At 40.2% G+C, this 13253-nt stretch overlaps 1 protein-coding gene across 1 annotated transcript; it reads left to right on the forward strand.

The window, feature by feature from the left end:
• Nucleotides 1–8434: 8434 nt before the first annotated feature.
• tmem9 (transmembrane protein 9) lies at nucleotides 8435–12578 on the forward strand. The gene is made up of 6 exons (XM_031746928.2): nucleotides 8435–8595; nucleotides 8700–8845; nucleotides 10374–10465; nucleotides 10601–10709; nucleotides 10935–11066; nucleotides 11171–12578. The coding sequence occupies exons 2-6, from the start codon at nucleotides 8753–8755 to the stop codon at nucleotides 11312–11314; spliced, it is 570 nt and encodes a 189-aa protein (XP_031602788.1). The 5' UTR covers nucleotides 8435–8595; nucleotides 8700–8752; the 3' UTR covers nucleotides 11315–12578.
• Nucleotides 12579–13253: the final 675 nt, after the last annotated feature.

Consider the following 13253-nt stretch of genomic DNA (forward strand, 5'->3'; position numbering starts at 1 on the left):
TCATGATGACAGAGTTCATGATGACTGCAAAGCAGATCTGATTATGTTCACCATTTTAGCTTAGCATGCTGTCCTGCTAACATTGGTTACCTGCAGAAGTGCCTAAAGCTGAGGCAGGATGACATTTTCTATGTTGGCTGCTTGCTCATAAACCAAAGAACTGACAGGCAGCAGTAATAGTATTGCACTAACTTGGTGTTAGATGAAGAGTAAAAGGGATGACCACAAATTACAAAAACTCACATGCAACCAGTGCTCTTGTATTCCCTGAAATCAATGAGAGCTCATATTAACAGGCACAGGTTATATCTAAGTGAATACGTGGCTCTTGAATAAATATTAAGCATTTTCACTGCAGCCTTCTTCAGGAAGAGATCTTAATTATGTTGCTTGTCCGCCACACCTTCCCTGGTTCATCTGTGCACTCTGGTTCAGTCAGAGAATAGACAACCTGCACAGTTGACCCCATTGATCTACAGGTTTTCTGGGGAGGGAAAAAGGAGGGAGAGGAAAATGGGGTGTACAGATAGGATGTGTCCAGTTCAGGTCCCTGGTGGAGGTTTTCAAGTGGCTGGGTGCTCTGTCTGTCCTGTCAGCCCTGAGCAAACACCCCATCCTAAAAGGGAAGGAGGGGAAAAAGCTCCCAGATAGCATCACACACGGCTGGCCAGGGCCTCACTAGTAGTCCACTTGTCTGCTCTCCCCTCCGCAGAGCCTTCGCAAGAGATGGGAGGAATACTAAGAGAGCAGGCATAGATTTTCTGCTGGAGTGGGGGCGGGGGGGTGGAGTTGTGGAGAATGAGAGGAAGGCTGCTGGTGGGTGGTGGGCTTGACTGCCCACATCAAACTCCCCTCCTTTTCTCTCACCCCTCTCCCTTTCTCCTCCTCTCCTTCTCATCTGCCTGACTCTGGAGGGACCCTGTGTTTGTCAGCCAGGCAGTGGAGCGTCTCCCTCTAACCCCACCTCCTCCTGGTTCTCTGTCTTTTCCCTTTTCTTTTGCAGTTTCTCTCTCACTCTATAAACCTCCACCTCTCGCTTACCCCGTTTCCCTTGTCTTTTCACCATCCCTGTTTTCTGTTTTCCTCACGTCTGGTAAACAGCCTCTCTACTCCTCCATTAAAAGAAGGCCTGCGATGAAGTCTATAAAGACCAGAAAGGGAATGAGATATGACAGAGGCTGTTAAATAGGGTGGGCTAACTCAGTTTCACCTAAGGGAGTTAAAGAAAACCACTAAAAACAATCACTTTATGCTTAATATTAAGGAATCCCATTAAGGAAATTTTGGATGTAGAGCCCTTTACTGCACTGACTGCAAATTAAGTCTCACTCAATCAAAATTCTGCACATGAGAATCTATTTTTCAGGCTTCACTAGTGCACATGTGAAAAGAAATTGTATAAATCCTTTAGTGCTTGATAAACAGAATTTTTTTTTTTTTTTTAAAAAGACACATCACACGGTCTGACGCTACAAGACTGACAACAACAAAAATCTCATAAATCCATATTTTATTCACAGTAGACTGTAGAAAGCATTTCAAGTTCATTTTACTATTTCGTGAAAAATATTAGCTCATTTTGAATTTGACGGCAGTAACGTATCTCAAAAAAGTTGGGACAGGGTCATGTTTGCCACTGTGTAGCATCGCCTCTTCCTTTAACAACAGCCCATAAACATCTGGGAACTGATGAGAGCAGCTGCTGGATTTTGACAGGGTAACGTTGCCCCATTTCTGCCTGATTAGGATTCTAGCTGCTCGACAGTGCTTGGTCTTCTTTGTCGTATCATTCTTAAAATGGTACGTTTTCTCAGTTGAAACATTTGATATGTTTTCTATGGGTTTGTGAGATTTGTGAATCCTTGCATTCTGTTTTTATTTATATTTTTCAGAGCTTCTCCACATTTTCAGATCTGCGTTTCTAACTTAATTGCAGACATTTTAGGTTGAGACTCCAGGCGACCGTTTGGCTTTTAATAGCTAGATCGAGCTCCAAACCTAGATCACGCAGATCGAACATTGGATTTGTACATTATGAAGAAACACATTACATTACTTTCCTATTTTTGAAATATTTAATTGATTTCTGTCATTTCCTACACTGATCCTACGCCATCCTACATGGGTTTTATTTTTGTATGTAGTAAGGCACTGAAAAGTTACACTAAAACACCGTTCATGTATTTACGTCACTTTAGATTATAGCTGCAGACCTTGCTGTCAAAGGCTTCACGATATCATAAAATGTTTCTTCTACAACAGTGAGTTGTGTGGGTCACTGAGAGAAGCATTTATGTAAAGACATGTTGTTGTTAATGTCATAATAAACCTCAAACTCCAATATGCATCCACTGTACTGGTGTGAAAGCAGAAATCTAAAAAATCAGTCTATACTAATAAAATTTGGGGCAAATTAAAGAGAACTATGTGCAGACACTTAACATAAATAGCTTTAAATGTGAATTACTCAGCTCACGTCTCATTTTTCCTTACTGTCACCTTCCTCTATCTTACCTTATTCCTTTACTCCCCTTGCTCTGCTCCTGCCGCCGTCTCTGGACCAGTCATCCAGAGCTTGCTCCATGTGTGTTGAAGATTAGTGGTAGAGTGTGGGGCTCTATTGATTTCTGAAGCTGTGAGATGACAAGTTTGATCTTATATCACAGGGTTTACGTCTGATTTGTTCCGGGCAGAAAGCACCAAACAAATATAGTTAAGTGTTACTCAACCATACCGCCTGTAAAGACATTTTTACTTTATATCGTTTATGTCTGGAGAATAGTTTTGTTTGTGTATATGAAAGTGTCAGTGGCAGTCCGTCGTGGCGCACCACTGAGCTGCCAGGTCAGATTGCAACAAATGCCGAAACAAAGGAAGATGACTCACAGTGACATTTGGCGAAGGAGGCCCCTGTGGATGAAATCCATCATGCCTCCAGATGTGGCCTGCAGCTGGGGCAGGTAGATCACAGACTGACACGAGGAGATGGAGTAAGGGTGTGGCAATGTCTGTATCACCTCATTAGGGAAAACTTATCACATAGAAACCTCTGTCCCTACCTTTTGGAAGGAGTGGAGTCTCCTTCCAAAGGATTAGAGCTGACAAAATTTTCTGATCATGGAATCGCTTTGTCGGGGAAAAAAAGGCTCTTGGTGACTTTTGGCTGTTTACCTTCCTCCTTCTGTTTTGAGAGCGCTGACTCTGAAAGAAGATCCACATCGATATCTATATCGGTGCTTTTTGCTGACTGACATGTGTGTGTTGTGTTTTGCTCGCTGACTTCATCGGCCAGGTGCCTAACATTTTTTATCTGTAAGGATTCTATGCATCGCTGGCTCTATAAATCAGTCTGGGGGGCCTTGTCACTTAAAGTAGACGTTAATAGCTGACAGTTTATTGACCGGCCTGCCTGTATTTGTTAAACCAGCAGGCTGTTTTTTCCAAGACTACAACCTAAATTGCATCCTTATATACCAACAACAAACTTCCTTCCTCCCCTGCACCTATTTATCTACCTTTCAATCCATGTCACCTTTCATTTCTTGCTATTGTTTTCAGCTGTCTTCCTGCCTGACCCCTGGTCTCCCTTGAAAGATGCGTGTGGATTTCTGGCAGCTTGCTGTTTTATTTATCTTTTTTGACCAATTCTGCAATTGGCCTATGAAGCTCTCTTTGAAGTTTCCCTGCGTCTCTCTAACATCTTGTGCAACATCAAAGACAACACATTACACGGGGGCAGAGTTCACCCGAGAGCCACTGCAATTCAAGCATCATCGCCATGTTTCTCTTTTCTCCTCCTGCAGGGGTGCAGCACTGCTAAAGGAGAGGAATAGCGAGTGGTGGGCGGGTGAGTGCGGGGACGGCTTCCCTTCCTCCGTTTGTGTCCATCATGTGTCATGGCCGCTCTTGGCTTTCATGTTCTGTCTGGCTGAGTTTCCTGCTCCAGCAGTCTCTGTTTCCTTGCTGAAAATCGGTGTCCCTCAGAGGCAGGAGACACTCCCTCCTCTGCATCCATTTCAGCTCAGCTCAGCGTAGCCGGGCTCGGCTTTCACCTTGCTGACACCAGCTCCTCAGCAGACACCTTTCCCCCTGCATGGGCTCAGCTGGCTGACAGGCAGCTGTCCGTACAGATAAAGCAGAGCAGGACACACACTGTACTCTGAGTCACCATCACTGCTTACTGCTCTAACACCTTTGCTATTGCCACCTCTTTTGGTTACAACATTTCTCGAGCAAGCATCTCATGCTACCTCCAAAAAAGCGACATCACTGAAACTGATAACAGGTGATCTTTATCTTCTATCTCTGTTTGAAGATCACACAGAGCTTTTTTTATTTTAAAAAAACATCTTGTAATTTATTAATTCTTTGATATTTTTTCCTGTAACTTCAACAGGATCAAACTAAACACAAAAAATGACAAGTTTATTCCACATGTGGTTAATATTTAGACCTAATGCAGGGGGCTTTGAGTGAAACACCTAAGAAGTAGTCCTTGTTTGATTACCATGGGAAAGAAAAATTCAATTCCAGGGGCCCAAAACAAGCCAGTGGCTGATGAAGACAAATGTGCAAACACATGTTGGCAGAATTGCTTTTTGGTTGACTGTGATCGGCTACGCTCAGGAGGGCGGAACCAGGAGTTGTGATTTATAGTTTTGCGCTGTCCCTGGATCACCACTGTCTGCTACCTCCCACTACTGTAATTACCACGTGTGTCCATTAGAATAGTCCTACTGCCCACAATGCACCACCTCAGCGGAGAGGAGAGGAGAGATATCGCTTCAGAGATAGTCTTGTTATTCAAACAGTGTTCTCTCCAAAAGCATGATACAGAGGAGGGCAAAAAGACACTGCAGATGATGTGATAAAGGTCAAAAAGAAACATACTGAAAGGTTGAGGGGTGTATTGAAAATGCTAGATTAAGGACAAAAACCTGTAGCATCCTATAGGTGAGTCATATAAGGTAGGTATTTATCTATAGTGCTGCTGTAGCTGTTTAGCTAATAATTAATTGGTTTTATGAGGCTCTATCTTTGAATTTCACAATATATTTTCTCTTGTTTTATTTTATATGCCCTAGATCATATCTACATCTCTCCAGATCTTTACAAAGTCTGCTTTGACTAGCGTCTGCTGGTCGAGATTGTGTTTGCTTTGCCTTGGGCCTTATAGCATCTCCTAGTGGGCAAAGTGCCTGATGCTTTCAGGTCCCTGGAAAATGAATGTTTTGAATAATGTGATTCAGTCGATACTTTCAGGTACCTTGACAAGTAAGAGAACTTGACACCCTCTGATGTTGTTTATGAGTTGAATTTCTCCGCAGTGTTTCCATTATGGATCATTTCCCTTTGCTGTTTTATAGTCAGGCTGCGTTCGCAGTTCACTGGCTAAAGACTTTGTCAAAATATTTGTATCTGTCCGCATCAATTACAGCGCTTTTTTTTTTTTAGTTGAGTGGTAACAAACCACTTTACATAAACAACTAGATTCATTTTTCTTTCCTAAATGAATATTTTTTTACCAAGTCTACCCAAAGAAGAACTCAATCCCCTTTCTTTTCTTAAGAAGTCTGAACTGATAATGAGACCTGGCACTAGGCTCTGGTCAGTGTCATTTATGCTGTAATTGGCCTGGGGATTAAAGGGCAGCCATGCATCAGAGAAGATGAGAACTAAGTGGCTTACAATGACAGAAGTGAGAGAATGAAATATATTATAGAGAGCTCGCACAAATCACCATCTAAAGCGTTTATGAGTCGAATTATGACGGAGATCATTACACGAATGAAGAAGTACATGCATGAGTTCATGAAGTAATCAATTGAGGAATCAATTAAAAACCAAAACACACTTAAAACATTCAGAACTAACTTGCCAAGTATATCAACAGCAAAAGGTCATTGACAACGTAAAAGACATCACCAGCATAATATTGTCTGGGTGAAAGGTTTTCTCCACATAATCTGACCAGTTCTTGTCTTTTCATAAAACTAAACCTGCTAACTGTGAATAAAAATAAAACAGCAAAAAAAAAATTTTTTTAAAGATAAATGCCAGTGAAGTATCACCTGTTAACTCCCACCCAAAAAAAACAGCATCATGGTTGGCATATTTCAGTAAAAGAGTAGAAATCTTTTTTAATGTATTGTTTTCTAAAGGAAGAAATGGTGCCTGGTCATAGATTTTAAAATAAGTAATTTGTACAGCATGAAGAATGAGTAAAAATATGGATTTCAGGGATTTCTTCCGTGATCTGTGTATTTGTTTCACATGATTAAGTTTCCCATCACTCATATTTTTTAGGCGTACAAATAGCTCAACAACAACAACCTTGTAGGCAGACATAAACTGACTGAGTTCACATCCTTTGTGAAACTGAAATCCCAGCACTCCAAATCTCCATACTATATATAGAATAAACAAGTTCTTGGCAGCATTGCAGCTGATTTAAGTGGTTGAATCACAGGTCACATGAACGACAGTGTTTACACACAGACGGTGCTCTGTTGTTCACGCTGATATCGTAGCTTATTAGAGAAACAACCACGGTCTCGATTGATCTATATGACCGAAAGCTCAAGAGGTTCAGGCAGAATTTGTGAGTCATTGATTTCTGTGGCTTATTAAAGGTATGAGTAGCTTACTATACAGAGAGATGTGAAAGCAGGATTACCAGGAAATAGGGGTATTGATTGGGTCAAGAAGCTAAGACTCATATTTCAAATTCCAAAAGGGAAACTGGATTTGACACAAGAGCAGTGTTGACTGAAACAATATAAAATATCCTTGATTATTCTGGTCATTAAAAAAACATTAATGTTACAAATAAAGGCTGCTTCATGTATATTATACATATGATTGCTATTTGGAATTATGCATTATTGATATATCTAATTTTTAGACACATTAATATTTAAGCATCATTTTAATGTTGTAGGTGGTCAAAATGTAAACATTTCATAGTTGAATTGCTTATTCTATAATCTGCAGTTCTGTAAATCTGAGCTCTGTATATGTACAGCTTCAGCTATGACACACTTTAATCACATCACTAATGTCTGATAAGACAACAGTAAAGATGGATAAGAGGCTTTGGAGTCCACAGTGCTTGTTTGCTTATAATGCTGATAAAAATTTAAAAAAAAAAAATGCTGTTTAAACTGTTGAAAGCAAACCTTTGGTCCAAGCGTTGTAGTTTCACAATTCCACTCACTACTGTAAATGTCAAATATGGAAAGCAGTTAGCACTGAGGACTAAAATGTGCAATAATTCACAGAAAACTAATGGCTTGATTAAATTAATGAAAGACTGCAAGCACACTGACCAGATCCCAACAAACTGAATGTGGGGAAAATGTTGTCTATGGGATGTAAGAACAATGCTGGGATCAAAACCTCAAAAATACAGTCAATTGTGCAAGTTACTGGATTGTTATTTCATCTCTCTTGCTAGGTAAATATGATAAAGAGGGAGGACTAAGTTTGTTGTTATGGTCTAATGCAATAGTCTTTATATACTCCCATATTCTCTTTCATTTCACTTTTACTTAAGCTGCTTTTCTATCTGGTAAAGTTTTGGGGGTTTCGGTGTGCATAGTTTGGCATGCATTTTTAGCCATATCTGACAATTTTAGCTATTTTCATTCATGGCACACATATACTGTGTCACTTAACACAATACTTTCCTCCACTTGGAGGGGAGCTGGAGCCTTTCCCATCTGTCATAGGGCAAGTGGCAGAGTACACCTTGTACACCTTAGTTGCCAGTGTGCAGCACATAGAGACAGAAAACCATTAATACCTGCAGGCAGGTTAGAATTACCAGTGAACCTAACTCCATGCATGTCTTCGGACTGTGGGTGGAAGCTTAAGTACCCGGACAGATCAGCACGCAAAGGCCACTCAAAAAGGCTCCAGACTGGATTCAAACCCAGGACCTTCTTGCTGTGTGGGGGCAGAGCTAACCAAACTAAAACAAAACAAAACAAACAAACAAAAAAGAACAAACAAAAAAAAAACACACAAAAACCCTCTGTTTCTCCAAAATATGCTGCATCTTCTTTTTCTTTCTGGTAGCTTCCATCATATTCAATAAAATCTGCAAAGCTTGTGACTTTTTTGGTAACTTTCTTTGATGTGTATGACATCAGACAGCCTGACCTTTTTCCTTTTTCTGACTATAATAAAAAAGTCTTCCCGTCATATGAAACTGGTAAAAGCCAGACTTTAGAAAAGCGCATGTCCTGCAGAACCAGTCAAAATGTGAGACACTGTCTAAAGATATGTGTTTGTATGTGGGCGGGGGGGGATAAAAATGTTGTGCAGTCCCACATAAAGAGGGACAGTAAGTGATTATAATGTAACCTGCTTGATAAATATGAATTCTTGATTATTATTTTTTTACTTCTTATTTTGTCCAGAAGGTGGCGCTGTCTCTGCATGTTTGGTGTCGGATTGTTTTCTTCATGTGTGACGACAGTCCGGAATAAGGAAGGACAAAATTCATTTGTCGATCTTTGCTCTAAACAAAGTGAGAGCACACTTTCAACCTGAATGCAAAGCAGAAACAGACGTTTTCCTCACTCTCACAGCGTAAGTTACCGCGTTGCTAGCTTTGTTTCCCCTTCAGTTTTTACGACATTTCGTGTCGTGGATTTCCTGCCTTGCAGTGCTAGCTAACTGCTATATTTTGACAGAGCCTTGCTGGTGGTCCTTCAGTCGTCGTGCCAGGTGTTTTGCCTTTGGGGAAATGTCGTGTGGTTGGGGAAGATCCTGGATGTTTGCTGCAGCCGCAGTGGTGACCGTGTTTCTGCTGGATGTTGTCGTTTTTGCTCGAGCTAAGGTAAAAGACCTGCTGGTACACAGAGGATCTGTGTTTGTGGATTAAATCTCATCAAGTATTGCTTTGTTTATGGGAAGATGTTCAGTAAACTGTGCTCAGTTTTATTCAGTGAAATATAAAGATTGTATAGTTAAATAACGAAATGTAAAATAATAGTTCAAGGGCGATATTGCCAGCACAATTATGCAATTACATCTACTTAAAGAATACCTGTTTATGTTAGTCTTACATTAGTTTATCTAAATAATGATTATGTTGATTAAAGTTTTTGTCAGAATTTTCCCAAGTGCTTTTTTTAACTAAGCAACATAGCATTTCTAAACATAATAATTTTCTTTACAGACTATAAATCAGTTTTATTTGCGCACAGAAAAACATTATTAGGGTAAATATTATTAGCCCTCTGAAAGATTTCAAAGACTCTGGAAGGAAAACTCGTGAGAGATGTGTCTAAATACCCCTGAACCACTGCCAGGACACTCGTGAATTTCTTAGCCAAATTGGGAATTGTAGTCTTAAAGAACTAGAAGTAGGAATACACTGCGAGGTTGCAGACTAAGACAAACTCCAGTTCTGCAGAAGAGACGCCTTCAAAGCAGACTGAAGTATGCCAAGGTCAACCTGGAGAATGAGTGTGCATAGAAAGTGAGTCCTTTGGTCAGATGAGACAAAAAGGAAAAGGTGTACAACTCACTGGGAATCTCATTAAGGTAGAAGGTATCATAAAAGATGGATATGTGAAGTGTTTGAAAGAAAACGTCAAGCAGTCAGCAGCAAAACTGGGTCTGGGTTTTGCTTTATTTTCCAACACGACAATCACCCAAAACATACATCACTCCTGTGAAGAACTGCTTCCAAAAGACCAGGGGTGCCCAATCCCAGTCCTCGAGAGCTACCGTCCTACAGCTTTTAGATGCATCCTTGGTCAGACACACCTGAATCAAATGAATGGCTTGTTATCAGGCCTTTGCCAAACTTGGTGGCATACAGAAGAGGTAATCAAACCATTTGATTCGGCTGTGTTGGAGTAGGGATGCATCTAAAAGCTGCAGGACAGTAGCTCTTGAGGACTGGGATTGGGCACCCCTGCAAAAGACCATCGAATTTGGAGGCGTTTGAGAAATTGTCCTGGCATCACTCAGGAGGTGTGAGTGAGACTGGTTGGAAATTGCAAATGTATAGTATCGTAGGCTAATAGTTTTGGCTCTGGTAGTTTTTGGCTAATGTGAAATAATTTTGTTTCTGTGCCCAAATTAAAATTATGTAAGCATCCAAAAAGAAAAGCTGTGTTTTAAAACTTCTTGCACTGTTAAATACTCCAAAAGATAAAACTTCCATAGAGGATCTCATAATTTTGTCCTCATCTGTGTGTTTGTGCCATTTGACTTAGAATAACTGGAGTATATGTCAGAGTGTTTGTTTGTTTAACTGCTTGTGTTAATAATAGAGAGACGTTTCAAGTGGTGCTGTAGGGGAAAGATGGGCTGAATTTGGGGCCACTTTCACAAAAGTTCCTTAATTCTTGCAGAGCTTTGAGGATGTCCGCTGCAAATGCATCTGCCCGCCCTACAGAAACATTACTGGTCACATCTATAACAGAAATTTCTCCCAGAAAGATTGGTAAGACAAATATTTTATTTAGACTTTTATGGATTTTTAAAGAAAAGGCGTTACTCTTTCACTGCGCTGCTGTTTTTAGGGGTTTTCTTTCTCTTAGCTCAGTAGAAATGACAAACGTTTTAATGTTTTTCACAGCAACTGCCTGCATGTAGTGGAGCCCATGCCTGTTCCTGGCCATGATGTGGAAGCCTACTGTCTGCTTTGTGAGTGCAAGTATGAAGAACGAAGCAGCAACACAATTAAGGTACAACTGACTTTCCTTCGGATATGACGACATATCTTCCTCAGCTTTTATTCCCAAGCAAAGCGGGTTCATTGTGATTGTTTGTCATATAAGATGAGTCGTTGAAAATATTGCAAAGCTTTTCTAGTTTATTGTTTTGTTTTGTTTTTTTTTTAAAGAAAAGAGTTTATAGTTTGCAAAGGTTGTATGTTGGATTCAGTGAGTTACTCTTGCTAAATATGACAGGTGACCATCATCATTTACCTGTCGGTTGTGGGCGCCCTGCTCCTCTACATGCTCTTCCTGCTACTGGTTGATCCTCTTATCCGCAAGCATGACCCGTACACCCAGCCGCTGCACAATGAGGAAGACTCTGAGGTAACCATTCAAAAAAACAGCATCCAAGCACACTCCAGTGTATTTATTTGATTTCTGTGGAGTTTAAAGTCCTTGATCTCAAACCATCTCTGGTTTGTGTTCAGGAGATGCGTCCGCAGCCAGAGAGCAGCAGCCAGGCCAGAGGAAACACAGTGCTGGAGCGGGTTGAGGGAGCACAGCAGCGCTGGAAAAAGCAGGTCCAGGAGCAGCGCAAAACAGTCTTTGACCGCCACAAGTTGTTAAGTTAAACCTTAAGGCTGACCTCAACACCAAGTTTAGAGTACGTAACCTTCCTGGGCCGTCTGATATTACACCAGTGGCACTATCACAAAACCTCTTTGTCATTGCTGTGCACCGCATCTGCCGAATTAATATTTAAACATCACACATCTAACACGACAATGTTTAAACTTGGTTTATTTACTAGATGTAAAAACTTGAGATGGGCAAAGCTGCAGTTTAAAGAAAACTGATGCTTGAAGCACTCCTGATGACCTAATGTCAAATCTTTTCAGCAAATTGCACATCAGTGCAGCTTTGAATGTCTTAATAAAATAATAACTTTTCCCATTTTGCACTGGCTGTCAAAAGCATTTCAGCTTATTGTGTGTTAATATTTATAATTTTTTTTCCTTCAAGCATAATTTATGATGTGATCTCAGATAGAATAAGCTATGTTAATTAGGACTACTCTGTCTATACAGTTGCAATGCTGTTGCTATTGTTTTGGCACTAATTATTTATTGGTATTTAAATCTGGATGAATTTAATGTATGATTGTTGATTTTGGACTTTGTATATTCACATTTGAGCAGCGCCCCACTCTGTGCCTTTCCTGTCTCTCTCTTTGTGTGGGAGATCGTGTTTCTCCAAACTCTACAGCTTTCTAAAAATAACAGACGGGAAGGTCAACTAAGAAATTTCACCCATTGTTAACTAGTGCTTGCATTTGTACTCATTTTATTTTTAAATTTTCTGACTGAACCCAGCACCACATCCGTGTGTTGTTGTTTTTTCTGCAGCACAATGTGACGAAACACTCTTTTCATGCAAAGAGAGAAAAAGAAAAGGAGGCATTTAGCAGAGCTTTAAAAGGACTCTCAGAAAAATCACAGGAGAATGCCCTAAACCACTAAAGCTGATGATAATGTGGTTTAGTGTGGCAGAATCCAGATGCTTCGTGGCTTTGAAAGGGCCTTGTGTGCATCATTATCTGTCAGTGAATTCCTGCTCGCATCCTATTACTGAAGCTCCCAGTTGGGAAATTATTAGTACAGCAAAAACAGGCACACTGGCTTGCATTACTGTACCTCATACACAGTATGAACTACTGAAGTTTATTGGTTTCTAATTGATTTGTTTTTTTGTTTTGTTTTTTGATTAGTTGATTTGTAATTATAGTTTAATATCCCTGCTGTCAATGTTTTATATGCATCTCTGGCCTAAGTGTGCTATAGAACCATATGTTTAGCTTGACGTGAAATAATAAAAGGAAATTCCTCAAAAAAAAAAGGTTTTGGAATTTTTTTTTTCTCCTTCAATTACTTTTCTCCTTTCAGATTTGCTGTTCCTGTTAATGGCGCTAGAGGGCGACAAAGTACACAGTAAGTGCGCGTTCTTGCACTGGTCTGTGGTGCTTGAAGATTGAAGTCTCACATGTTGAGTGGTGTTCAGCTGCTGGGAAAACAGTCACCTGTGGCATGTTTAAGATCATGTTGCCAGTTTGAGAAGGTGTTTTAAAATGTGTAACTACAAACGTCCTGGTTTGGGAATTACACGTTTTAAAACAGCGCTGCTTCTACCGACTGTTTTAAGGGCTGGTGATAAGTCGGTTGGTTGACTTTCATTTAAATTGTTTGGTTATGAACAACATTAACACTAAATAATTTGGTCACAGTGAATGTTACTGAGTATCGAGTCCATCACTCAGTGTTGAATATTATTCTGATGAAGTTTTGCAGTTTTCTTTTTAGCTATATCACAAACGGCAAACCCTGATTTAGCATTTACATGCACCACACAATCAATGAACGGTCTGTAACGCACCATAATGGGCTGTATGGAAAGATGAAGATTTTATTGTTTAATCTGAGGCGCTTACAGCAGTTAGGGTGTACTTTCAGATACCTATTGTTCATTATTCCTTTAAATACCAGCCTTCAGTTATTATTTAGAAATGCATAGAGC

This window comes from Oreochromis aureus, linkage group 20 (genome assembly GCF_013358895.1).
Source record: "Oreochromis aureus strain Israel breed Guangdong linkage group 20, ZZ_aureus, whole genome shotgun sequence".
Classification (NCBI taxonomy): Eukaryota; Metazoa; Chordata; class Actinopteri; order Cichliformes; family Cichlidae; genus Oreochromis; species Oreochromis aureus.

What these genes read in the sequence shown, in the direction of transcription:
- tmem9 (XM_031746928.2), top strand. Translation starts at nt 8,753, where the DNA reads ATGTCGTGTGGTTGGGGAAGATCCTGGATGTTTGCTGCAGCCGCAGTG. An exon ending in AATTTCTCCCAGAAAGATTG is followed by an intron (nt 10,466 to 10,600) that starts GTAAGACAAATA and finishes TGTTTTTCACAG; the next exon opens with CAACTGCCTGCATGTAGTGG. An exon ending in ACAATGAGGAAGACTCTGAG is followed by an intron (nt 11,067 to 11,170) that starts GTAACCATTCAA and finishes GTTTGTGTTCAG; the next exon opens with GAGATGCGTCCGCAGCCAGA.